Source organism: Leptosomus discolor, chromosome 4 (assembly GCF_034619465.1).
Source record: "Leptosomus discolor isolate bLepDis1 chromosome 4, bLepDis1.hap2, whole genome shotgun sequence".
Classification (NCBI taxonomy): Eukaryota; Metazoa; Chordata; class Aves; order Leptosomiformes; family Leptosomidae; genus Leptosomus; species Leptosomus discolor.
The window spans coordinates 10,509,651-10,536,747 of record NC_141394.1 but is presented as its reverse complement, the minus strand read 5'-3'; the positions used below and the strand labels follow the sequence as shown (position 1 = coordinate 10,536,747).

Here is a 27,097-nt window from a genome sequence, read left to right as displayed (position 1 = left end):
ATGATGAGGCAGTAGTTGCTTTCCCAAAATAAATCAGGGAAAGAGATATCGGTTCTGTGCTGAGAGATGTTCAACACCCACCACTTTCTGTGAAGCCTGTGAGTCATGGGCACCTATTGCTTTCTGGGATCTGCTGCAAGCTCTCTTCACTTAATCATAAACATAAGCCCACTGGTGTTTTAAAAATACTTCTGTTCCAAATATTTAATTTAACCCATTCACATCCTGCATAAGTCCCAGGGTCTCCTTCCATTGCCTGGGGCTTTTCCAGGGAAATAATTCTTGTGGGTAAATAAGGTCATGGTCCCTTTTGTGTTGTGGGGTTTGGTTTTGTTTTGTTTTGTTTTTTTGTTAACCAGCCTGAGTGAAGGAGGTGGCATCTCTTAATCACCTTAAGCTTCTGTGGTATGCTGCTGCTGAATAGCTGTCCAGTATATGGAGGGGAACAGTCTGGTGCACTGCCGTTTTAGCCTTCAGACAAGCCTAGCTCAGGTGTTAAGAGAAGGCTTAGGTATCACCTACGGGTGCCAAGCTGCATGTGCCAGCACGGCAAAAAGGAGCCCTTTGTGCCATATGGTCATGTCACAGACTTAGACATTTTTACTTTGAGATGTTGCGTTTCTCAGAGGATTTCTGTATTTTTTTTCTTTAAGTCTGAGCGCTATTTTCATCAACTCTCGGCTCAGATGTAGCTGATTTCTTCCTGCAATAGATGGCTGGTCTGTATGTTTTAAGGAGGGAGGTGGAGAAGCTCAGCAATTGTGCAGAGAGTGGGAAGTCGTCCTCCGCTTTTGATTCTTATTTTAACAGCTAAAGAGTGGGGTTTTTTTTCTGTGTCTGGTCCAAAGCACACTGTTTTTGTGGAAAAGCAGCTGGTGCTTCTAGTGTCTTTATACAAGGCTGAGGCTGCCCATGTCTATAATGTAGCTCAAGAGTATGGCCTCAGTGGAGTGACTCTGCTGGAAATGTTTAGGTTTGGAGAAAGGTTAGAATCTTCAGTTAGGCACAGCAAGCTTTTAGAGAAAAACATTGTGTGAAACAACAGCAGAGCTGCTGTAGGTCTACCGAGTTGTTGGTGGTTTTTTGTTTATGTTATTCGTTTTACCTGTGCTCAGGGTGTCAACATAACTGCGATTTGCTGGGGAAGAGACAACTGGGCTGGCTTCTTTTGCCAAGCCTCCCTCTGAATTACTGTACAGCTGTTGTGGGAAAGTCCTAAATACAATCTTGGAGTTGTTTCAAACCTCCCTTCTGCGAGGTCTGTGCTGCCCCATTACCCTCCACAAAATGGCCTTGGGGTGTTTGATATTATCAGCTTGAGAGCCCAGCAGCCTGGAGGAGGCGAGTGGGTCACGAGGGGTGACTTGCACCCCAGGGGTGCCTGGCCTGGCTTTTTTTTTTTCCTGCTGAAGGCATGGGAGGGCAGCACAGTGGGCTTTGTCGGTCGTGCAGAGAACACCGGGAACGGTGCCCTGCTTTCTCACCTCGCGTCGGATGAGGTTATTTGTGAACCAAGGCATCTGCAGAGCAGCATGCATGCTTTTTTCCATTCCGGTCAAGGCCTGTAAAAGCTGGAAAGAGACTTAGCTGGCTTTAGAGAGGGTGCTGCCAGCTAAGCTATGTCCTGCTGTGGTCATACGGAAGGGTTGCAGCAAAAGTGCGTGAGTGTTGGTGTCTCCCTTGTACTGCTGGGAGCACTGCTCCTTCCCTTTGGCAAACTGAGCCAAGGAGAACACAAGCTTGGCGCTCTGCTTGCCTACAGGGCTTTCTGTCAGGAATAGATTTTGGAGTTGCAAGCAGGACCACATCATTGCCTCTGTCACTCTTTCACATGCTGTTTGGGAGAGCTGGCCTCACTGGGTGGTTTAGGGAAGCTCTCACGCTGCTGGGGGAGGTTGGCTGGTTTCTGCAGAGAGCTGTACAGTGGACATGGGGGAGGCAGACTGAGCTGCTTCACCGATTAAACAGGAATTGGTTTGCTTGCAGCCACGACTGTGTTTCACTGTGGCTCTTCCAGGTGTCCGCCTAAATCTTTGGGTAACCCTAGGGGTGTGTGATGCTGAGGCCTCAGAAACAATGTTTGGGTGTTGCAGATTGGTACAGAATCATGGTTTATTAGTCGCAGGCGTGGACAGTCTGGTGGTGTTTGCATGCCTTGAGGTTGGGGACGTTTTAGCTCCTAAGCCCCACAGTGGAGGGCTGGATAGAAGTAAAAGGAGAGCACGTTTGGGAGGCAAATCTGAGACAGAAAGATCTTGTGTCCCAAAAACTCCTGTGTCGTTACGCAGTTCTGATCGGACTAGGCACAGCCTTCTTCCCTGGGTGTTGCAACCCTGTTAAATGCCTGCTGCCTTGGTTTTACAGAGCGATGACCTTAGGAACCTGTCCCTCTCTGGCCACGTGGGCTTCGACAGCCTCCCTGATCAGCTGGTCAACAAGTCAACGTCGCAGGGCTTCTGCTTCAACATCCTCTGCGTGGGTAAGTCATCCTGCGCCGCTGGGCAGTCAGCTGATGCCAAGGAGTGCATGCGTAGCCACAAATTAGCACCTTCTCCCTCCTGCAAAGGGTAGCATCTGAGCCAGTGGGGACCATAGTGGTAGGGAAGTGACAAGTTTCTTTCCAGAGCTGCTCCAGGGTAAAATCTACTATCCCTCTTTTCCTTTTCTCTTCCCTGTCCCCCGCGTCAAAACATGGAAATTTCTAGCTGTTAAAATCTACCCTTTTGATCATCTTGTGGTTCTGCTTACCCCAAGGGCTGCCCATAAGGAAGCTGAGCTAACTTGGGAACTGAATGTGTTTTTAAAAGAACGTTAACTTAAATCTGCCTTTCACTGGGTTGGGTGTGGAGGCCGTTTCTCAATAAATTGCATTTCTTCCCTTCCAGGCTTTGCCTGTCTGTCTCGTTATATTCTTAGTTTCTCCAGTGGGAAACAATGCCATTTTTAGTCTCCAAATGATGTACTTGAGAACAAAGCCTGTCACCTGTTCTCTGCTGTATTTAATCTGGGTGCTGCAAGTTGGTTTTATAACCTGAGTTACCGTGTTACTTTCCCCAAAATGTTCAGAGGGTGAAATATGGGGAGGCAACGTCTTCTCTTGGCTATAGAGAGATATGTCCTCTCTTGGTACTCTGTGGATACTATGCTATTGGAAATTCATTGCTCGGCCCTAGGGAGCTGTGTGCCAAAACAGCCTTGACCTCTTGTTCATGACGGCCCCAGAACGTGGTTCTGTAAATTGACAAAAATGGTGGGTTTTGCTCTTAGTTTGGCAGAGCAGTCTGCAAACATCATCTTTCCATTCTTTTTTCATTTAAGCTTGCAAGGAGGGAGTGTTGTCCCTTCTAATTAGTTACATTAATTAGCTGGGAAATCACAACCCTCTGACTGTGATTTTTCTACAGCAAGTTGAGAATTTCTGTCTGCAGTGCACGACAAGCTGTCTGAAAAGAAATCTGGCAAACTAGACTCCTCTCTGTAGCTTTGCCTGTCGAAGAACAAGATAAGAGAGTAGTTGTACTTGTGCACACTCAAGCTACAAACCCTCACGTGACTCTCCAAGCGGCATGAAACCACTTAAAATGCAGCAGGGAACAGCCCGATTAGCAGGCAGCTCTTTGATCAAAATGGCATAAATTAATTGCCTTTTTCTCTTGCGGTAAATATTCCTCTCTTAGCATGACTTGATACGTCTCCATTAACAGAGCAATTTGGTCCAGCTCTTTTCTCTTGTAAGATGTGCTGATCAACCATTCTTTGCCCCAAATGAAAATTTCACACAAATTGCTGCAGTTGTCCAAGGAATGGAAATCTCACCTTTGGGGGAAAAACAAACAAACAAACAAACAAAAAAACCCTACAAAAACCAACACCAAACACTTTTGAAATTGTGCTTTTGAGAAAGGACACAATTAACTTTGCATTGTAATTTCAGACTTCTAATTGTGGCGTGCATGGATAAAATGCTGCAAAGCCCATCTAGCACAGCGTGCAGCAGCGCTGCGTTCACACCAGGAGCTCGCTAAAATACGTAGCTTCAGAGATGAAGTCTGTGCCATCGGTTTAGGACTGATCTTTTTATGTGGGTTGTGCTTTATGTGGGCCTAGATTTTGAGCTCTAATGTTGTGTATACTTTGTCTTCCCTGTCTTTCATTTGTTCATTCTTTTTTAAAAGCTTGCATTATGTCCTGCACTTCCCAGGGCAGGAATGCTGTGACAAGCATATCTCTGCTCGATTGTTTTACTGGGCTGTAAGTAATTACTTACCTTCCTGAGCCTGGCATGAAAATGGTCAAAATGAAAGCCAGCAAAATGAACGGTTGAGTATCGCAGAGCAACAGGCAGTTGCTGAGTAGTGGTGTTTGTTTCTGTGGACACAAATACTGTATGGTTTTCTGAGATCTTCTAAGTGGGGGTTTTGCATATTTTCAGAGAGATATTTTCATGGTAGGACAGCTGCATGCAGCTCAGAGATGCTTGAGGGCCATCCCAGATGCAGGCCCTCCTCTCCTAGCTGACATTTTGCATTGCTTTTCTATTATTTGCTTAAGATTTTGGGGGATTTAAGAGGTTGGGCTAGGACACCCTCACAAGCCCAACCTCCAGTCCAGGAGGTCTGTCCCGAACTTCTTCAGCTGGAACAACTTCAGGATGTTACCTCAGCCCACCCCCTGCTCGCAGCATGGGCAGCACTAGGAGTTTGAGAGTGGAATTGCAAAGCAAACACTCTTGACTTAAAAATGGGATTTAGGCTAATGCTTTCATCCATGTTACTAATTGTGCTGGAGATTAGTGAACATCTAATAATTTTAAAGGTTGATATTTAAGCAGTGTGCTATTTTAGACTTTTTTGAAACTTTTTCTGTATTTCTCTGTCTTCAATTTTCATTGTCCAGGTTGCATTATGGACTTTTTTGTGATCCTTTTGAAAAAGGAATGGAAGCTGAGCTGAAAAAACAGCATAAAAACATGTAGAGAAACAGATACCTCCACATGAATCAAACTCAGAGTTGAGAGAATTTACAACTTGCTTCTGTAAAGAAAGTGATATCAGAACTAGGACTTAGCCTGCACTGTTAAAAAGAGAATTAAATATTTCTTGAGTAAGAACAGCTTCTTGCTGTCTTGAATACAGGTGTCGTTCGCAGGGTCAGGAGGTTGCGGCTCTTGGTGCTATCAACCAGGAGGGAGCCTGCATCACCAGTGATGTGAAAACCACGGGCAACAGCTGAAGACTGCTGGAAGCAAAGGCTTTTATGGGAAGGGAAGGATTATTTGTCTCTCTTGCACTGCCAGTGTAGCAAGTCCAGTAACAGGGCTCAGCATCAGCAGGCATTTGCTGGTTCATCATGGAAGGAGTCCTTTCCCTTCTCCATGGAGGGGGGATCACTTGGCAAATATCTAATTAACTATTCTGAAAACTGTCGTGGGTTTATTTTTATTTTTATTTTTTCTTATTTGTCATCGTGTCTCCCCCTCCCTGCCTTGCCGTTTAGTACCTTCTCTTCAGGGAGTCTCATAATCCTCAGCAATTCCTCTGTTTCCTATTGGAAATGTTAACAGTAGTATTACTGGAAAAACCTGTGTACCTCTCTGTCTGAAATAAGCCCCTTTACTTCCCCAAAATAATGAGAAATCCCTGAGGTCAGGGGTATCTCTGGTGATGCCCCTTTTGGTGTCCTTGTCTGTGACTGTGGTACACCTGTGAAAACCCAGCCCACAAATTTCTCTTGCCATTCCCAGCGCAGCAGCCTCGCTCTTCACCTCCAGGTGATGACTTTGAGCTCTGAAGGTGTTCAGTTTGTCTCGGTGTCTGTCAGGGTAGCAGCTTCTGCATAGCAAGGGCTCATTTCAGACTCGCATCCCCAGCGTGTGGTGCTTTGATCACCAGTGTCTGCAAGGTGTGCTGCAGAGACCCAGGCAGTGTGACCCAGGGAGGAGATGAGTTGGAGCCCAGCAGCAGAAGCCAGACCTGCTGTCACATCCCAGTGTCCACAAAGTCCTTGGTTCAGTCCTGGGAGACTGGTAAAGGTGGGGACTGTTTCAAAAGACATCTGTTGCTGCAGGGATTATTTTACTTAGCCATGTGAACGTAGCCTAATTCCGCTGCTACCCGAGTGGAATAACTCCTTAGCCTGGCAAATGTGCCTGAGAACGAGATGAGGAAAAGCAATCAGACCATACTAACGTTGCCTTTGTCTGCTCAGGTGAAACTGGCATCGGCAAGTCAACGTTGATGGACACTCTGTTCAATACCAAGTTTGAAAGTGAACCCGCGACGCACAACGAGCCTGGTGTGAGATTGAAAGCCAGGAGTTACGAGCTCCAGGAGAGTAATGTCCGTCTGAAGCTGACTATTGTTGACACAGTTGGATTTGGCGATCAAATTAACAAAGATGACAGGTAAATTTATTTCTCTCAAGAGAAGCAATCCTTGTGTTGATGTGCTCTGAGATCAGAAGGGCCCGATTCCTCATGGGGAGTAGGTCCCTCCTGTTCCTGGGGGCGTTTCCAGATCCAGGTGTGGCCCCTAGCATCACTCACCCCATGAGACAGGTAGAAGTGATGAGAAACTGAAGTGAAGAACAGCGAGATCAACTATGCAACAGAACTGAAACTGTGTTTCTGCCTTCCTTGTCTCTGTGCATCTCTTCTCTGCACCTTGCCGAGCGAGGGGCATGCTGGCTGGCAGCGTGTGTGCTGACCAAAAGCTATTAGGGCACTAGGTAGCTTTTGGAAAAAGCAAGCTGAACATCGAAGTTTCCCCCAGGATCCCCATTAGCATGGAGAACTGAGCAGGTTCTGCTTCCTGGTCCATGAGGTAAACTCTGTAGGCTTTTCAAAAAAGATTTTGTGCTGCTTTATTTCTGTAACGCTTCCTTGCTGCTTGACCTGATGCCAAAATGCAACTGCTGCCCCTGCTTTGCAGCTCCTGCTTCTAACTGACGCTAGAGAGCTGAAACAGTGAGGGGCACGTGCTGGCTGGAGGGAGAGCTCTGCACGTCAGACGCTGCCATATGCTCTCGGGCGAGAACAAAAGCTGCTCAGAGGAGGAGCAGGTGCTCGGAGCGGGGATGCTCTGCAGCTTGTTACTGCCGGGTCACTTTGCATTTGCTTCGTTTGGCAGACAAGAAGAGCCAGTGGTATTGGTGGCGAAGCCCCTCCAGCTTCCCTCTCGGGCAGTTGGAGAGAGGGGCAGTCATGGGCAGCAGGGCTTAGGGGCAGCGTTTGTCCTCCTGCTGTGTCCTGACACAGGCTGCAGTGGGTGGGATTGGATTTTCTCTGTGCTCCTGGTTTGAGTTCTCCCAGTCCTTTTTTGCTCTACTTTTTTATGGTACTTTCTCTAATAGGATCTCCCAATGTAAGGCCTTACTGCTTTCTTTGCAACATTGCTCTGTCTGAGGTTTCTGGGGTCTCATGATCAGAGACAGAAATTCCAAGAGCAAAGAAACCAGAGGAGCAGTCATGTTACGAACCCACCTAGTGATATTGATGATACCCTCTGTGCTGGCAAATGAAGCAGAGCTCGGTAGGGGTCTCTGGTGTCGGCAGCCCTTATGCAGCTCTGTCTGTCTTTTGCTGTAGCTCTCGCTCGGTAAATCAAGCAAGAGTCTGCTCTGCTTCACCGAGGGTTTTGAGCAACTGCTCAAACAGCTGCACTGGCATCTGGAGCAGAGAGGCCAGAGCAGAGCCTTGCTGGCTGCCTGTCAGAAGGGTGTTTCTGGAAGACCTGAAGGTCTGTTTCCACGTCACAGCTGCTTTTAAGGGAGGACATTAACACTGTTGTGAATCCAGTGCTGAAGGCAGTGGCAGTGTTGTCTTGGTGCCCTCTTTCGAGAGCTTCCTTGGGCTGGATGTCCCGAGGCAGCCCTTGGTGGAGGGAGGAGCAAACTGCAAAGTTTCCTTTCCAAAAGCACAATCAGTTAGTGAGATCAGGACATGTTACCCTGCACCAGCTTTTTTTTTTCTCGGAGAAAATGGTCCCCTCCAAGTATACAAACAGTGCAGTTGTCTCCTGAGCTTTGCTCCCAGGCTTCAATGCCTGAAAAGTTCCTTTTATTCCCTTGTGAATCTCCCTTCCCTCTTTTAAGATCGCAAACAAGCTTTTGGATGAGCTGGGGTGCAGGTGGCGGTTTCATCTTTAAATCTTCTTGTATCAGATGATTCTCAATGACCTTGGCAGAGCAGCAGCTCAGACTTTAATTGGAGAGACTGCAAAATACTTTTTTCTTTTTTTTTTTTTTTTCAGGATAGCAGCCTTGTGTGGTTTCCGTGCACCTAAAGTCCAGGGTCTCTGCCGCTTTATCTTGCTAATATGTCCATAATACTCTCCCTGTGCACTGAGTGGAAACACAGGCTTGCTAAGGAGGGAGTGTAGGTTGGGCTGGGAGGGTCCTAGGAGCAGCACTTGTCCCGTAACATCCAGAACACCTATACAGCTTCCAGAGTGTCAGTCGGTGACCTGTGTTGTCCCAGCAGTGAATGCCCTGGTTTTCTCTGTGCCATGTTCTTTCTCCTCAGCTACAAGCCTATAGTAGAATATATTGATGCGCAGTTTGAAGCCTACTTGCAAGAAGAGCTGAAGATCAAACGATCCTTGTTCAATTACCACGACACCAGAATTCACGCCTGCCTATATTTCATTGCACCGACTGGACACTCACTGAAGTCCCTAGACTTGGTCACCATGAAGAAGCTTGACAGTAAGGTACTTGGCTGCTCATGCTAGGACCCTCGCATGGCCCTACTAGTGCTTTTATGATCTTGCACAGGCTTAGTTAAACTGCTCAGAAAAATACTGGGTTTAGCAGTGGAGAGTTGCAGAGGTGCATGTGAAAACTTCACCTTGGGCTAGCTGCTAAAATGGGTTGTTATTCACCAATTCAGATGCTGCAGAGATTTATGAAGAGTATGGGCTCCTACCCTCTTCCAGTCCCATCTTGGATTAGGAAACTTGGCTGCTTGCTCCCCAGCTGTGCTGTAAAGTTAGCAGTCTGAGAGCAAGAAACTGTATTTATGAGGATGCATTAGGAGACCACTGGTCTTTTTGCTGCTGTGTGTTAACTCGGCCAAGTTCAGTGGCAGGTTTGTTTGCAACTGAAAGATCTGTTGAGAGAGAAAAGTGTGTTCTCCTCTTTAAATCCATAAATAAAAATGAGAGGTTGAAGTTGAGCTCTACTAGTTCTAGCACTCAAAGACATGATTGCCATCTCTATTTCACTTTGTCCAACAGATTATTAATTAGGTTTTGGTACAAAACCCGAGAAGTACATCTAAACCTCTTAGGTCATCTTGCTAATCAGTGAAAAACAAATGAAAATGCTGTGTCTGCATGCTCTGACTGCATCCAGCTAGACACAAACAGTGATTTGAACTTCTATAGCAAATGTAGTGTTATTCTAACCACTATCTGATAAACAAGAAGAATCTGAGTGAGTACATTAGTCAGTATGTACTTTTTCAGTTATCCTCCTCACTAGCACGAATGGGAACTGAGCTTGGTTTAAACCATGGTGTTTTACTAGATACTTGTAAGGAGATTTCAACTCTCTCCTTCTAGGGAAGATAAGCAGGGTACAAATGTAAAACCTGAATATTTAAACTGAGCTTTCTCTGTGCTTCTTTACATCATGATGAAGCATTTTCAATCAGTCTGCCTTGTACCTTTGGCTTGTTGGATCCCGATTGTGCAGAAGAAAAATGATGACAATGGTTCTTTAATTTGAGTGACCTATTGATTGGGTTTTATGCAGTGATGGAGAAGGATGCCTGCTCTATTCAGCTTAAAATAGGGTTATGGAGATTTACCCAAAGTGAGCTAATTGGCATTCATCTTCTAGCTTTTGGCAAAGGGGAATTTAATAACCCCAGGCCGTCCTCTGAACAGAATTAAGTGATGTAATATAAGAGGATTTTCAAGTACTGTAGTTAAAATCCCTTCATATAGGTCAATATCGACATCTTCCTCGCTACAATTTCTATCTGCTGTTGCAAGAAAAAACAAGTCCTGCAAGATCAAAAGCAGAAATTGTCCGTCTGGAGGGAGTAGAAAGGGAAAGAAAGCAGGATCCGTCCTCCTAATGCATTCTTGCCCTCTCCCAACAAAGCAGATGCTTGTGCAGTGGTCACTGTGCATTGACCCCTTCAGCTACGCTGAGGGTACCATGCTGTCTCTCCTCAGCTCCTAGATGGTGTTGCTGTTTGCCGTCCTGCTGCCGGTAGTGCAAACAGCCTGTGTAGGGAAAAAAGCCAGCGACTTATCTTTCATTTCTGTGTTTAACCCCATTGTGCCATTCCTTTGGATGGTTGTCTTAGAGCTGTGCAGGCAGAAATCAGCCCTAGTCCTGCAGTACAGCAGTGTTTGGGAGCATGTGAGGGCATGCAGGTGGAGGAAGGATGCCTGTGTTCCTGCCAGCCCCCACCCTGGCTGTAGCATGGTTGGATATGGACCATCTGCTTCCACCTTCAGTGGGGTAACAGCAGCACTGCTGCCCACCTGGGTGTCCCCGACAGCAACACCCAAGCAAACGCTCACGAGAGGCTATTGTCTGTCTCTTGCAGTCATCCAGCCTGCTGCAGCATGGGGGAGAAGTGCCTAGACATGGTAATTTCCTTTTTTTTGGAACAGCTCGTGATAATCTGTGACAGCATTTCCTGTCCAGCCAATTCGGATGAGGAGGGGAATAGGACAGGACAGGAAATAGCACGTTGCCAAATTGCATTTGACTTCTTTTTAAGGCCATCATTGCTGCTGCCTTTCCCAGCCCCAGGGAAAGTCTTCTGCTGGGGAGGCGGTGGCTGGTGGCACTCACAGGGCTGTTGCTGCAGGATGCATGCTGCTCTCCATCTTCTCCCAGTGATGCAACATGTGCAGTCCTGTATGCGGAGGCGCTGTCTTTGTCTTGCAGGTGAACATCATCCCCATCATTGCCAAGGCTGACACCATCGCAAAAAATGAGTTGCACAAGTTCAAGAGTAAAATCATGAGCGAACTGGTCAGCAACGGTGTCCAGATCTACCAGTTCCCGACAGACGAAGAGACGGTGGCTGAGATAAATGCCACGATGAGTGTATGTTTTTTTGGGGGTGGGGTGGGGTGTTGCTTGCCTTGGTTTGTGTGCGTCCTTGATGGTAGGACACATTATACCGTGTTTCTTTTGGCTTTAAGACTGCAGTCTAAGCACAGATATTGGGCTGGCCCAAAGGCTTTTGGAATAGGAGATACCTGTCACATGTGGCCTCCTGGCCTGATATGCTTCATTGTCTGATGAACGATTCTCCTTTGAGCATTTTTTCATATCCTTCCCCTCTTGCAGTATTCCCATCTCGGGAAAGGAAGAGGATGGGAGGTAGGGCCCCGACGTGGTCAGGGCAAAGGGCTAGGGTTTGGGTTTCCTGTCCCAAATGACTGCTTGTTGCTTAGTGGGGGGTGATTGAGGTCTGTCTTTGTTTCACTTTCCGGTGAGAGTGGGGGCGTCGTCAGTGATGTTCCAGCTCTCGTCAGGGCCAGTGGCCGTCAGCGGCCAGGTCTCTGGCTTTCACCTCTTTCCCCTTCCTCTAGTGATAGGGTGGGATTTGAGGGCAAACAGGGCTGGGGTAGACCAGACGTTTTAGTGAGGTTTACAGAGGGGAAACAACTGTTTCCCATGGGCCTGACTTTGAGCGCAAGGGGAAGAACCTAAGCTCAGGGTTTCTGGCAGTGACGTGCGTCACAGCGGTGCTGACAGGGCCCTTGGGTGGCTTTAGCAGGGCACGTAACACCCAAGAGGACATGCCAACCCCAAAGCAAGTGCACTCAAAAGCAAGAGCAAGGATGAGGTTGAGTTATCTGCATTTCAGAGGCACGAAGATTCAGCCATTTCCTTGCAACTTGGAGGCTTTTGTGATTTTCTCTGTGCAACTTCTTGTAGATGGGCAATGGCCAACTCCAGATGGGTACCAGACCCTGTCTAAACTTCTCTATTGCCTCTTTTCCTTGTCTATGTTGTGCCTTCAGCAGGGAGAAGCTTGCACAGAGAAGGGACATGGCTCTGCCAGGGTGCAGCTTGCGTTTTGCCTTCCTCTGATGCAGCCCAGCTGCTAGGGAACTGCTTTGCCAGTTCATCACATCTCTGCTGCTTGGCTTCTTCCCCTCCCACCCAGCCTGTGACCACAGCTTGGCCGACACGGCACCCGCTCCCAGAGCTTGCACCCAGCCCTTCTGGATGCTGTTAAGGCTGGGAGAGCACCGCGGGGGCGGGCTGGCGGCAGCGGCGAGCTCCCTCCTGGTAGCAGCCACCCTTCTGGGAGCAGATCCCAGATTGTCGCCACCCCAGCCGTGGGGAGACTGGGATATCGCAGAGCTCGGTGACTCAGACCTGTCAGCCCAGGGCTGGGTCGACTCTGCTCTTCCCCTTGCTCACAACTTTGCCCTTTTTAAGAGGAAGTATTAGCAGTTATTTCTAGCAGCAGAAACCCCCTGAATTTTTAGCCTACCTTCCTCAGGAGGATATTGGGGGTTTTTTATTATTGTTTAACAGTTATTTTTCCTCAGTGTTCAGATTCCATTCTAGTTTGTAAGACTTCTGTGCTTAAGACAGTCGTGCTTTACAATTACATGAAAAATACATACATCTTTTGTATTTTTAGGGCTTCAGAATTTTGGACATTAAGTGTGAGCGGGTTTCTCGGCCAGATTGTCCTGTTGCTCTTTCTAAAACACCAGATGAATTGCAAAGGCATTTAAGCAACTTAAATCCAGCACAGCTGCCACAGTAAACAGCTTTCTTCAGAAACAATCCCTGGCAAGGCAACAAAGGAAATCCCTAACCTCCTTGTTCCTTTCCTTTTGTAGGTCCACCTTCCTTTTGCCGTAGTTGGCAGCACCGAAGAAGTGAAGATCGGCAATAAGATGGCAAAAGCCAGGCAGTACCCCTGGGGTGTGGTGCAGGGTATGTTACCGAAAGCAGAGTTAAGACCTTGTCATCCTGTCTCATTCTGATGAAAAAACGCATTGATCTCTGGATGGTCCTTATCGAAATCTGTCTTGAGAAAGCAAGATCACAGCTCTAAGACCTCCTAAAATCAGAGCTTGGCAACCTACATCTAGACATGGAGGGGGTTGGGCAGCAGGATGGTGTTGTCAACCTAGCCATTGGCTTTGGGAGGTCACGTTACTAGGAGACGTTAAGTAACTAGCTCAAAAAACCAAAGACTTGCCATTTTCTGTTCTTTATGGTTTTCTGCAAGGATAAAAAGCATGAGCGACAGGGAAGGCTTGGGCAGCTGAGTGGTTCGCTTTGGACCTTGCGCACAAGCCCGACTGCAGACATGTAGCTGGGGGATTTTCCAGGGAGGTCAGCAGGTGCTCTGCCTTCTTAACTCGAAGTGAGAGCAGAACTAATTCAACACTAACTGCTTGGTATGTCTCGTCCTGGTATCCTAAACAGTGGACGTGCAGCTTAAGTATGCAACAGCGCATAAAGCCAACCAAAAGCTCCTTTCTGTTGGAGAGCAGAGCTTGGCTAGGGCTGTGTTTGCAACCCAGGCTGTACTGAAGCTGCCAAAGATGGGGCTGGTCCTTGCTTTCCCAGCCAGTGCTGAGAAGTACAAGGTTGAGCTGGTGGTGGTCTGCCTGTGGCGTCAGCTGTGCATCCAGTTGGGGAATGCCCCAGCAAGCTGTAGGGGAATATTTGCAGGGCAGGTCTGCAAAACTCACCCACTTTTTCTCAGTAATACAAGCTGACCCTGAAGCAGCTTCAGACTTACTGTCTTCAGTTTCACCAGAGGATAATACTGGGAATAACTCACAATTAGGAAAGAAGTTGATGTGTTTGTTAAGTCTTGGACTCGATGCGTATCCTGCTGGGTTCTTGCTGTTTGCAGGAAACTAGGACGAGATAGTCAAAGAGGTTTAGTTGGTTACCAGAGAGTCTTTGAAGATCTGGCCCTGAACTGCCCCTTTGAGAGGCAGCTGCTCTGGTCTGAAGGGGAGCAGCCGGAGTGCTTCCCTGTGTCCCCGGAGGCGCGCTGCGGAGTTGTCCATTAGCAGCAGAGATGCCTGCTGCTTGCCATCACATCCTAAAGAGAGAACTTCCACCCCTCGTCTTTAGGCGTGCTCAAGCTGTTTGCCCGCGCTGAAGCGTGCAGCCCTCTGGCACACCAGACCCTGCTCTGAACAGAAGTTGTTACGGGAAGCCATGTTACACTCTGCGTGCTGCCTCCCTTCAGAGCCAGGAAGGAGCAAGGGTTTAGGGTTCCTTCGTAAGGTTAGCTGGCATGGAAAGGGTACAGCGTCTCTGGTAGGGTCTTCTTATAACCTTTCCTTTCAGCACTGCTACAAACAGACTTTGTTGCCTGCCTGGGCCCTTATTAGTTTGGCCTTTGGCTTTAGAGTGGATTTGAGTGGGGAGTGAAATCCTGTGTGCAAATGGATCATCTCCTTGCTGGTGCAGAAATGCATGGAGAGACAGGAGCTCCGTGACAGATGGGTAACACAGAGATCTTGCAAATCCAGTGAAAGGCCTTGAACTGGTGGCTGTGTGTTGGCGTGGGATGGCTTCACCCCACGTTCAGCAAGGGGTTTTGGTGCAGGCTGACTTGGCGTTCTGCCTGTGTGCCTGCAGAACTCTCAGGCTTGCTAAACTGGGGCCCGGGTCCAGGGAATGGGGGGGACTTGGCTCCTGGGTTTAACGTTCTCTCTGTGGACGGTCTGTCTTTTTTTGCAGTTGAAAATGAAAATCACTGTGACTTTGTGAAGCTGCGGGAGATGCTGATCCGAGTGAACATGGAGGACTTGAGAGAGCAGACGCACACCCGGCACTACGAGCTGTACAGGCGCTGCAAACTTGAAGAGATGGGGTTCAAGGACACAGATCCGGACAGCAAGCCTTTCAGGTAGGAAAGGCCTTGTACAACCAGAGAGGTTGGAGGGTTTGGGGTTGCCAGTGCTTGCAAGAACCAGGGAGGGAATAGCCATGGTCACTCAGAGCAGCTGAGATCTAAAGTGTGGCTGGGAAGGCAAGCCTTATGCAATGCAATCTTGCCCTCAGGGCCTAGGATTTGTACAGCAGAAGCCCAGGAAAAGCTTGAGTGGCTGAGAAAGCCAATTCTTACCTTAACATTTTGAAAACGTCTGCAACCCAACAGCAGGGCTGTACAGGCTTTCTAGAGCCTGCGAAATGTCATCAGAGTGCTTGATGTGTTTTGAGGGAAGAATATGAGTCATTTTGGATCAACCTGGAAAGTTTAGGAGGAAGAAGTACATGCCCGCGGATCTATTTGTACCTTGTTGCTTAAGTTGTATGGGTTTTTCCTTGCACCCTTCTCTGAGCATCCCCTGCTCTGCCCTGTCAGATACAAGCTGCTGGCCCCCACTCACAACTGTGTGCCTTTCAGTCGATCTCCTGCCTGTAATCTGTCAGCCAGTGCTGAAAAGTGTTGAAAGGATTGATTTCTAAATGCTCCTCCTGTCACTCAGTGTGGTGTTCCTCACTGGACTCTTCAGGCTGATTTTGCTATCCCTGCTTGAAACCATCCGTCGCTCTATGTGGCCAAGAGGCAGCTGTAATGCAGAGCCTGCCGTGGGGATCACTGCTGCTTCCTGGTTTCTTTGTGTCCTCAGTGTCATGAAAGGGGGCATGTTTTTGCAAGGTGCAGTGAGAGAGTTGGTGGTAGTATGCAATCCAGGCTTGTAGGCGTGTCTGATTGGGAGCCATTACCATCAGGGAACTGTTCACGTTGTTGACTTGTCATTTTTTCAAGCTGGGAGAATCTCATTTTGGGGTTGGGCAATTGATTTTTTTTTTTTTTTTTTTTTTTTCCCCTCCACCTTTGCCCTTGTTTTCCTAAAGCCTGTGGACTGCCTAGTTTTAGGTGACGCTTATGCTCATCTTCCTGCTGGCAGTACTATGAGCTTCACAGAGACTTGAGTGAATCTGTTGAACAGGGAATTTGTTAATCACTTCAGAAATTCCCCCTGACGCTTTTTGCCTGTGAAGGAGGGCAAGGTGTGAGATGGTCAGGTAATATATCGGTGCCTCCTTTCCTCCACTGCAGACTCAACAGTGTTTTGCAGCCAGCTTGCTCTGCTGCAAGTCAGGGCTACGTACAATTGCTGGGCTTGAAAAGTACAGCCGTGTCCATGCTGACATGAGGGCGACTCCTGTGTTGAGGTAAAACTGGATGCCGAAAGGGAGATCCTGGGATAAATGTTCTTGTGGACCCTCCTAGAGCTTTTCACAGCTGGTCCAAGGTGCGCTGTGAAGAGGGTACCACGATCCGATGCTTGAGGTTTGGCTTTTTAGTAAATACAGAGTTTGTGCTGTCTGACAGCTTTATTGGTCTGAAGCCCAAGTCATTAGCCAGGGACAGCAGCTGTGTGGGAATTTGGGAGGGAGTGTTTGTTTTCTTCTTTCATTTCCTGTGTCCCGTTCCTCCCCGACTTTTCCCCAATAATTGCACCCGCTGCCTTAGCCACATCCCACGCTCCCCTCTGCCCCAAGGGAAGGCAGGCAGAGTTAAATGTGCATCAATGTAGGTTTACCCCCTTAACACATGTGTCTGTCGGGAATCGGTGTTTCGATCCCCGAGACGGCAGCCCTGCGGCTGGCTTGTGCAGATAGCCACGGACTGGTTCGTCTCTGATCCTGAGCTGGGGAAAGCCGGGTGGGCTCCAGAGCAGAAGGCAGAGTGGGAGCCTTGTGTTCCTCTTTCTGGAAAACAGCACTGCGTGGTGAGCCGAGCGAGGTCTGCGCTATGACATGGAGTTTGCGTCAGTTCAGGGTTTTGTGACTTGCTGAGTTTATGCAGCTGCATTTCTTTTGCAGCACAGAAATTCTGCTGGAATCAGTCGAGCTCAGTTCTGTTACTAAGCCCAAGTGTGAAGCTTTATTGGATTTCCTTTCTGGAGAGCAATGGCTTAAGATGGGCTCAGCCCTTCCCTTTGAGGAATCTGAGGAATTTCCATTGCTTCCTGTACACGAGGCCTCTCTTGACCAAGCTATAAGTAGAAAGGAAATGAAAATGTACAGATTTTCTCCATCTGGTACGTGCTAGTTCAGAACAGTTCGCTTTGGCTGCTTCTTCCCTCCAATAAACAAACAAAACCCATGATCCCAAGCTGTTTGGCTGAGGCTGATGTATATCTGAAATGAGGAAAACAGTTGGTTTGGTTCTTTCTGTTCTTCCTTCTGAGCCTAGGGATCAAAAGCATGCCTTTCCCCCGGGTCTGGGCCCTGGGAGCCACAGGGACTGCTGATCTTCAGCTGGTTTGCATCAGCCAGGAGCAGGGAGCCTTTGTAAATGTCGGGGTGAGCAGGTCAAAAGACCCCAGTGGTCTGTTGGTACTGTGTAGACGCTTGTGCAAGGTGTGGAAAAGGGAGGCTGGTGTGAGGCCCACCCTGCGAGCAGAACGGCCACTGCTTGTCCAAGCTGCAGGAGGGAGCAACAGCGTCCCTGTAGGCATCTGCTCTGTGAAACGGGGTTCTTTGTTGCACAGAGACCCTTCTGCTGTCCTTGTGTCTGTAGTGGACTGGTTTTTCTGCTGCTTTGGTTAATTTTCTCAAAATATGTGTTTAAAAAGAATGTTATTTGCAAGGGCATCGTTCAGTGTGTGGGTGTTGGGGAATCAAGTTACTCTTGTAATCTAGGTTCATATGTTTGTATACTTAACAAGCAAATTCCCTGGTTGTCTTCCTCTGTGAGAAGCTGCAGGGATCCCAGTTGGTTTGGACTGTTATTCCTTAGGGCTGTAAGTTTGTTTTTCATATACAGCCTGGAGTTGCCGGGCCAGTTTCTCTGAGAACTTTGCTTCTCTGGAAGTTGGAGTCACTTCAGCAAACAATTAAGCTTGCTGGCTTTAGGTTAGTGGTAAGTTTTTAAGCTTGAAGCTGGGATTAGCATTGAACCTGGGACAATTTAACAGCAAGCCCCTGCCACCCTCGCTCCTGCCATCCTTTTCCTCCTTGCCCGTCACTTGGCATTGTGGTTTTGGAAGTGAGCTTTGCAATAAATGGTTTGCAGTACAGGGTATGATTAGCAGCGTGCAGAGTTTTCTGTTTCGGTCCGTAAGGCTCTGCTGCTCCCTAGTATAGTGTGTCACTAATTGCAGATTCAGTTTTTCCTCACTGAGCAGTCAGTGAAGGCTAATCTGCCCTCAGGGTTTTCCTGGGCTCTAGCCAGACCCTTCAGAAGGGTTATGAATTTAAGTTTCAGTGTCCACAGTCAAAGGATTAAATCCAAGACTGAATTTGAGGGAGGTTTTGATTCGAGTCTCTTGATTTCTATCTGCTGTGAGTTGTCTGGTTCCTGATATAGTTAAGAATCCAAAGATGCCTCTCGCCCTGTTCTCCCATTAAAAGATTTTTGTCATTTTTAGAATCGATATTTTTGCTTCAATGCATGGGAGGTTGGTGTGGTCAGCTGGAGTCGTGTGATTCCTCCAGGGAGGCCAGTGCTGTGCAAGAACAGCTCTGGGCATGCTCTCTGTGGAGTATTTTAGGAGACAGCTGATGTGCCCATCAATTAGCAGTGTCAAACCCAATACTTGGGTTTATCTGTCAGGTTCAGCTCCCTAGCTCAACATCCCCACCTCAAAAAAATCTCCCCACAAACTCACCGACCAAAAAAACCCACAAAAAAACCCCAACAAAACCAAGGAAAGAAAGAAAAAAAAAAAAAAAAAAAAAAAAAGCCACCATAAACCACTCCACATGCAAGGAGAGGCAAAGCTTGGCTTTAGTGGGATTAAAATGTTCTACTAGCCCAGTGGTCAATATGTTTCTTAGGCGCTTGGATGCACGGTATCTGTGTGATATCAGTGGAGTTTTCATTTAAAAGAATGCATTTTCAAAAAGGCAATCTTGGGGGAAATAGTTATCATTCCCACACTATCATTATGTCTGCAATATCCAAATCCATTTAAGGAATGAAATGAAGAGGAATTTGGCGTCCAGAGTTCCTAAGAGGCTCTGAAAATCTCAGAGGTGTATGGACAACATATTTTGTGTCCCAAATCTTTGCTGCGGTATCTCGGTGCTGGGGAAATAAAGGAATGCCAAGAAGTAGAGGGGGAATAACGGAATTAAGGAATCAAGTAATGTGGTTATTTGGAGGAGGAAGGCTGCTGCTCGTTCACGAAGGCTTAGCCTCCCTTGGCAGCTAAAGGAGAAAGAGAGGTCTCCCAAGATGGCTTTATCTAAATAAAGCCCCTGATCTGAATCCATTAGCAATGAGCAGTGAAAATTAGTTTTGCTCTGCGTCAGTGTCATGCTTAATGAACTACATAAAGCCAGATTTCTCACTCTGATATGCCCGTGTCTGTTCCACGAATCTTGCACTTCAAATGAAGAGGTACAGGACAGACGGTGGGACAAGTGAGGAGGTGTGACTGAAACGGATCACAAGCCATGTGGGCATCGGGGATTGCTGTAGATGCTTACGTCATGGCTGTTTATTTTCGAGGGCAGTCGGCCTGCCTGTGAAGTGATTTACAGCATCCTCAAAAGAGTGTGCTCATTTATTCCTTGCCAATTTGTCTCCCACTGCTGCCACCTAGCAAGCTAGGAGTGGTTTCGGGGGAGGTGTTCATGCCTCTGTTGTAGTCAGGGACCTCTGACGATGATTTCTGACAAGGCAATGCGGAAAGATCAGCAAAGGCTGGAAACTCATGACTGTGCTTGAAACAGAGCTCTGACTGGTTTTTTTCTGTGTTTTTAACAGTCTCCAAGAGACTTATGAAGCAAAGAGGAACGAATTCCTGGGTGAACTCCAGAAGAAGGAGGACGAAATGAGGCAGATGTTTGTCATGCGAGTAAAGGAGAAGGAAGCAGAGTTGAAGGAAGCAGAGAAAGATGTGAGTATATTGTAACTGAGAGAACTGTGTGCGAGGCTTTAGGCTGGGGCTTTTCCAGGAGAGCCCTGAGAAGGTGAGCATCCAGATTCCGCCATCAAGCCTACCAAGGTGCTTGCTGTGGATGAACAGTCTCAGGAAGCAGATGTGAACTCAGTTCTCAGTCCTGCTGTGGACTTGTGGTCACACAAGTCCTCTGCCACTTTTCTGTGCCTGTGATGTGGAGCAGGGGTATTCCCTGCTTTTGGACAGCTGGAGGAGGATGTATGCTGTGGAGCGAGTGGGAGGTGCTGCAGCGTGACAGTAACAGGGGCTGCGGCTACATACCCCACAGAAGTGCCAGCCTGGCTGTGCTGCGGGAGTGCTCTCTGCTCTCTCCCCTCTTCAGTCTCACCCAAAGGAGAGAATATGTTTGTTACTCAATGTTGAGTTGCAATGGATCTTCAGCTATGGTACAGCCAGCGCTGCCCTTTAGCAGTTGCGCCTTTCTGGAGACTTTCAGTAAGTAGATGAGGACTTCCCAGAGGGCAGTAAGTCCCACTCAGCATAGTTGTAGAGGGATGTGACAGAGATCTTTGAGAGCTGCCCTGCTGTGATTTGCTTGGTGTGTGTAGATCAGCACTGATTACCTTGGGACAGAGAAAACATAGATATCCACTAGGGGAGGGAGCTGTTTCTTGGCCCTCACAGGAGGGTGTGGACTTCTACAGAGGTATGGAGAAGAGCCCCAGGGAAGCCTGTCGCCTTGCATGGCCACATCTTCTTGCTTTGCACAAGCCTGAGAGAGTCCACTAGGTACAAAGCAATGAGGGATGGAACATGGGGGTTTGGAAGTGTCCAGAGACCTGTCATATTCCTGCAGCAACTTAAAATCCCGCCATCTATGTGTGGGCGCCTGTGTGTTAATTTTCTCAGAAAGTCAGGCATTGGGGGGAGGGGCAATGACTTGTTATTAGTGCAAGGAGGCCTCAGTGCCAACCGAACCCCTTCAGGCATCAGTACTGGTAATCAGGGTGAAACATTCTTCTCTTCCCGTCCAATTCTCATTATCTCTGTCCTGGCAGCTTCACGAAAAGTTTGACCATCTAAAGAGGACTCACCAAGAGGAGAAGAAAAAGGTGGAAGACAAAAAGAAGGAACTTGAGGAAGAGCTGAACAACTTTCAAAAGAAGAAGGCAGCAGCTCAGCTATTACAGTCACAGGCCCAGCAGGCAGGTTCTCAACAAACCAAGAAAGACAAGGACAAGAAAAAGTAAGCGGATGTCACCCACGTCTTTTGTAGGGTTTATTAGAGTTTGGGAGGTTGTTTTTTCTTTCTTGCTGCATGTCTGTATTTGCTTTTCCCCGTTACCAGACTGGAAACTGGGCTTTTATCAGCCTGATCAAATAAAATATTTTTTTCTAAAGGGTGGGCCAGGGACATGATCTTAATTTTTCCTCTAGAAGAGTACCTTCAAGTTTTATGTCAAAGTCTGACTGGTATGGGAGAGCAGTTGGATGGTGGAGGTTTGACCTGTGATCTGTCCAGCATCTCCTGGAACAGCCCTGATTTATCTGCCTGAGCCAAAGTGATTAAGGGGGTCTCTACCCATCCTTTCTTTCACCCAAGAGTAGTCTCCAGTTCCTGTTCCTTAAGGTTATAGTTGTAAGTAGAAGTAGAGTAGAACCAAAACCACCATGTTATTTTTACATGGGAAATGCTAGTGCCAAAAGTGAATACTTGGCAGCTTGCTTGAAAGACAAGAAGTTTTGGGTTTGTTTTTCTTTTAGAAAACAAGCTACTATGGTACCGTAATTGCAGATAAATGGCATTTGTGGTTGTATCAAGTTGACATAATAAGCTAAGAAACCCATACCTTTTAGTAAAGATAATGGCACTGTTTTCTACTATTTTATATTCGTATACTAGGAGTATAACTCTATACCCTCCAGTACTCTGAGATTCCAGCAACGTAGTAGGCGCCAAGTGTATCTGTGGACAGAGTCTGCCCTGTGGTCAGTATTTGGAGGTGGGATTTTCAGATGTGCTCAGTTTGGACCTAACTCTGCTTCCGTTGAAACTGGAGGAATGTTGCCATTGACTTGGGCTCAGAGTTAAGTCAGTGCGGAGCTCCGCTGAAAACCTTCAGCTCTAGGCTGATCCAAATTGAGGAACCTCCTCCTTGCAGCCTGTACTGGGAGACGGCTATGTTGAGCTTGCTATTGGTGCAAGAGGCCCCTCTTTATTACATGATACTGGCTACTTCACTGTGCTTTACAAACCAGAACACGAAGTCCACTAAGACGTGATAGGTACAGTGAAGCCAGACAAACCGTGCGGAGGTGAAGTAGACTGCACGTGGCTGGTTTGTACGGCGCAGCAAGGCAGGTTACTGCAACAGAGGCTGCTTTGAGGCCTCCTGGCGTAATTTCCATTCGCTTTTTGCATACTTAGTAAGGGGAGAGTCATGCAGGTCCTTTCTGGGTCATCTGCGATAGCAGCGCTGGTTGATGACAGCAGTCAGGAAAGATGTAAAGGCGATAATGCAGCAAATCTCACTGGAAGATGCTTCTTTAACCCACACACGAAAACGACAGTTCCACGCTTCTCTTAACAGCCGACAGTGAAGGGGTGCACTCCTTAATAGGCTCCGGCAGAGTCACCTGCTCAGTTAACATCAAGCTGTCGCTGTTGGAGGAACCAAAATGCTAGTAGGGGTGTGGTATAGACACTTTTGTCTCCCTTGCTAACCTGTGAGCTTAAGCCAGGTCTGAGCTGTCTTACAGCATAAGCCTATGAGATTCTGTTGTATTGCATATATACTAGTATATTTTTATACTTCGGGAAGTTACGCCAACGCTCACTGCATGTCCCTCGTCTCTGTTGCTGGTTTGGTGCCCGTCATTCGTTGCTTCTGCCCCTGACTTCCCCGGGGTAGGTCTAGGGCGAGTTCCTCAGCTGATGTAAATTGATGTAGCTCCTATGGAGCCGTGCTGCTTTATGCTAACTGAGAACCTGGCCTTCGGTGCCCGCTGAAATATGTAGAGTGCTTGTGTGCTGCATGCTCTGCTTGGGTAATGAAATCATTTCAGACCGATCAGTGCCATGCTGAACTGTAGAAACAGCAAGTGTCGGGAGCTAACGTCCAAGCATGCTGGAACAGCGTTCTGCGACGATGCCTGTAAATAGGGTAGGCTGAAACACCGGTCTTGTCTCACATGAGAATTCAGACGTGGTGACCTGTTTCCTAAAAAGAATAGAAAATTTTGAAGACGCCTTTTCTTATCTGTTAAACAGAGTATTTTTAAGAACTCTGCAGTCAGTTTTTTCACCTCTTAGATATGAGACCAGTGCAGTATCTAATAGTCTGGGGAGTTTTGTAACTTTTGTAGTCAGTGTTAGCTACAGTTTGCTTCTGTGAAGTTGGCTGGCACGTGCACAATGTTGTGGGTGTGATACACGGATGTTTTTAGCCACCATGACAAACACAGTTTCTGCTTTGCTGGTGCATTCACAGAAATCCCGTCGTGAGGAACATGCACGTGTTTTAGTGTGTCCTTTCAGTGTCGCTCCGCACCAGGTGCTGTAACTGCTTCAAACGTTCTTTAGTGTCTGAATTACTAACGGAGGCTTTAAAGGGAAATGCTGATGCTTCTGCCTTCTGCACACCTTGGTTTTTCTAATGGCTTTAAGTTCTTCCTTGCACTGTAATGTAAAGCTGCGGTTTATTTAGGTAAGGCTTTCAACCTTTCTCTTGTGCTGATATTGCCTGTGGTGGTTCTTGTGTGGTTGCCAGAGGAAATCCTTGCCATGCACGATCGTTGTAGCCTCCCCAGAAAGTCAGTCACAGGAATGCTGCTTTCTCGAGGTGGGATTAGTTTTCTCCAGCTTGGACAACGGAGACTTCCTGCTGTGCTGTGGAAGCCTGCGGGAAGGCTCATGGGGGAATCTGCTGCTGGCCTAACTCCATGAGCGGGAACTTGGTCCTCTTGGGTTTCCAGACTATTTCTATAGGAAAAACTTGTCTCTTTATACTTTTTTTTTGGTAATACATTTCCCAGATTCCTGTAGCTTACGCTTTTTTCATCTAAAATTGTTGCAGCTCTGGCCTGATGACAGAAGTGTGCTGTTCTCAGGACACTCAGACGCTTGTGTGACTGTAGTATAGACACGTACCCGCGTCCTTCCCTGCAACAGGGGCTGAGCATACATAGCAAGCCCTTGCTGTTATTTTGGGATGGGACTGTACTTCAAACCTGAACAGTCTGGAGATGGTTCCTGGCAATGGACTTGTCAAAAACAAATAGGAGCTGCAAATAGCCTTCTGGTGCTTGCCTGTTGTTTGGTAGATGGCCACATGCATGCCTCAACACGTGCCATTGTGTTACTTGCTCATCCTCAACCCACCCCCCCAGCCCCCCAGGAGCTGGGACCATCTGTTTGGGCTCTGTTTCTGTTTATTTCAAGCTACTTCTGAAAACCAGATGAAAAACTTGTTTCCAGTTTCCTTTCTACATAATAGTTTCCAGTCCAATGTGACTGGTCTGGCCATCACAGGCTATGCTTAGTCCCAAAGAAGTCCCTGAGCTCTACCACGCAGCTGTAAGCTGAGCTGTAACACGTGTGTCAGGGCCTGGCCCAACACCCTGTAAAAAGAGGGGGTTTGTTGATGTCTGAAGGATCTGACTTGGGCCTGAAAGCTGATGTGCAAGTGCTGGGAGACATCACGGTGTCCAGGTCCGAGATACCCGAGCTTGGGTGAAGGCTAAGCACACAGCTTTCTGCAAAAGCGCCCGTGTGAGGTAACCCCAACTGGACACCTGCAACCGTGCCCCACAGCCATGGACATTCAGAAAAGATGAGGATTAAAGACACCAACCACTGTGTGGTTACAGACCGTAACCTTAACGTGGTCGGTGGTTCGGTAGCTCTGCCCGCTCCATTTTTCTTTTTGCCTTTGCTTGTCATAGGCTGGAGTAGAGCCCAGCCTTGAGGTTTAATTTCTTTAAAATTCCATCTGCATGCCCACCCACCAAAGCGGGTTGCTGGTGTCGGCTCTCGCAGCTTTCTTTGATTTTGGTTTTTTTGAGGGTTTTTTTTTTCATTTTGAGTTCCATTATTGCTAACTTTTTTTGTATTTTGTTCTTTTTTTAACTTGCAGTGCAAGCTTCACATAAAGCCTGTCAAGCCAAGGATGTTCCTGCATTCACCTGCTTTTGCAGTAATGTGTCTCTGCCATCTGTTTTCTTTCTTTTTTTCTTTTTCCTTTTTTTTTTTTTTCCATTTTTTAACATGAATAACTATTAACTCATCTAATAACATAGTGGGAACAAGAAGGACTGGGTGCAGGACTGTATGCAACTGGAAGTTCAGGGGTGGGTGGAGAGGCGAGGTAATGATACCATGTGTTTTTCTGGTCAAAACCAGCAGCAGTAAATCATTCTCGGCCCCAAATTTGTACGGAGGTAGTCAGGGCTGGCCATCAGCAGCTCGGGTGAGCGTCATTGAGTGCATCAGGTCCTACCCAGCGCTTGGAGGGCTGGCTACCATAGCCCTGTGCTGAAGGGGTCCCTGGGTCCGCAGAAACCGGCCTTGGGGAATTGCTGCTGTACGAGGGCCACAGCCCAGTCCCCGGTGGGGCTAAACCCTGGAGTTTAGTTGGACCCATATTCCTTCAATAGCGAATGTGTTAGAGCAACAGGAGTCCCGCTGCTGGGGGAGAGGGAGGGGGGTATGTGTGTGTACATAACAAAAGTTTAACTGACCTTGCATGCCATTACATTTGCATGATAGTTTTTAATAGTTCCTGTTTTTGTTGTGTGACTTGATCCTACTAGTTGGCTTGGGTTTATCATCACGTGCTGGCATATTTTTACAGCCACCCTTCCAGTTCAGTGTAGTAGCTACCTGCTGAATGCTGCGGTGGGAAGCAAGCGGCGCTGCAGGTGCCTGGGAGAAGGACCACTTCTTGTTACTGCTTTCCATGTATTGCCTGGCCATAACCTTTGAAACCTCACGTAAAATAGTACCTGGTTGCCAATGTGCATGATCTTAGCAAGACTTAGCAGCTCTTACGGAATCAGATGCACGGGTAGGGGGGAAGACACAGCCTTCAGCATCCACTTAGAGCCTTCAGGAGGGATTCCTGCACCCACTTAAATACAGACTTGCAGAGCTGTGGGATCTGGAATTTCATGTCAAAGGAGAGAGGGTGCCTGGACACACATTCCCACACTCCCCACCAGCCCTCCTGCACCAGGGACAATGTCCCCTTCACATGTCCCTGGATCATGCAAAGGAGGTGTAGCACAAGTCAGGCCTTGTCCTCCGGCCAGCGTGGTGTGGAAATCGGTCTGTTTAACGTGTATTTTCTATGCCATTGCTTTTTGGACAGAGTCTTTCCCTTCCTTCCCAAGAAGTGGCGCACCATGCTTACCCTATGACTTCTGGATTTCTTTCTCTTCTGCTGATGTACAGCCAGCATTTCCACTGCTCCTAGCTAGGTAGTCTCCTGTTTCTTTCTTTAAAGCACTCCTAAAAAGAGCTCTTTCCACCTAAGCCTCACGCACTGCAGTTCTTTGCTTGTTTCTGGGAGGGAATTTCATGTCTCTCTGCAGGGGTGGGTGGGGGAGAGAAAAAAGGCAGAATTATCACCTTTTCTGAAGTGTTGGATTGGGAGATGTGTTTGGGGGTTAGCTTTTGGGTAGTCTTGCTGTTTAACCCTCACTGCTCAAACATGGCTTTGGGAAGAGAATAGCTAAATATGATGTCCCAGACAGAGGGCAAAAATTGATTGGAGATAAATAAGCTGGAAATAAAATAGTTGAGCCTTTTCTCTTTTTTTTTTTTTTTTTTGTTGTTGTTGTTGTTGTTGTTGGGCTTTGTTTTGTTTTGTTTTTCCTAAGTCGCACCTCCTGCTCTTACCAGCCTTGTTGCACTTTTTGTCAAGTTAAATAGATTTGCTGGGGGTTGTTTGGAAAAATGGAACTATAGTTCTCATGGCTTCTGGCAAACCCAGCTTTGAAATCTTGAGTTGCCAAGGGAGAAGTTTGGGTTTTGGCGTGAGTTGCCTTTTTTTTTTTTTTTTACAGTCTGATCATACGCATATTGTGGAATGCTTGTGGTGGTATGCTTTGCTTCAGCTGTCTCCGTGCATGTCCCCTTTTTAAGTACCAGCATTTTGTGCCAAGTAGGAAACTTTAATTTTAACGTTTATTCATCTAACAGCCCTTCAAGGTGTGCTTGGCAGGGGAAATCAGCTGAGTCTAGCTATGTTTTTATATTTTTT

The 27,097-nt window shown here is 47.4% G+C and overlaps 1 protein-coding gene across 2 annotated transcripts; it reads left to right on the top strand.

Annotated features, from left to right (window-relative positions):
• SEPTIN11 (septin 11) lies at positions 1 to 23,360 on the top strand. Of its 2 annotated transcripts, XM_009960779.2 has the most exons (8): positions 6,208 to 6,403; positions 8,522 to 8,708; positions 10,909 to 11,070; positions 12,834 to 12,930; positions 14,707 to 14,875; positions 19,700 to 19,832; positions 20,894 to 21,081; positions 23,327 to 23,360. In XM_009960779.2, the coding sequence occupies exons 1-8, from the start codon at positions 6,237 to 6,239 to the stop codon at positions 23,358 to 23,360; spliced, it is 1,137 nt and encodes a 378-aa protein (XP_009959081.2). In that variant the 5' UTR covers positions 6,208 to 6,236. The 2 variants fall into 2 exon arrangements, with proteins under 2 accessions (XP_086320655.1, XP_009959081.2); XM_086464529.1 differs by lacking the exons at positions 6,208 to 6,403; positions 23,327 to 23,360 and adding an exon at positions 1 to 14 and having other exon boundaries at positions 20,894 to 21,094.
• The last annotated feature ends 3,737 nt before the right edge of the window (positions 23,361 to 27,097 follow it).

Coding starts and splice junctions, on each gene's coding strand:
- SEPTIN11 (XM_009960779.2), top strand. CDS start 6,237: ATGGACACTCTGTTCAATACCAAGTTTGAAAGTGAACCCGCGACGCAC. Junction 14,876..19,699: donor CCGGACAGCAAGCCTTTCAG/GTAGGAAAGGCC, acceptor TGTTTTTAACAG/TCTCCAAGAGACTTATGAAG. Junction 19,833..20,893: donor TGAAGGAAGCAGAGAAAGAT/GTGAGTATATTG, acceptor CTGTCCTGGCAG/CTTCACGAAAAGTTTGACCA.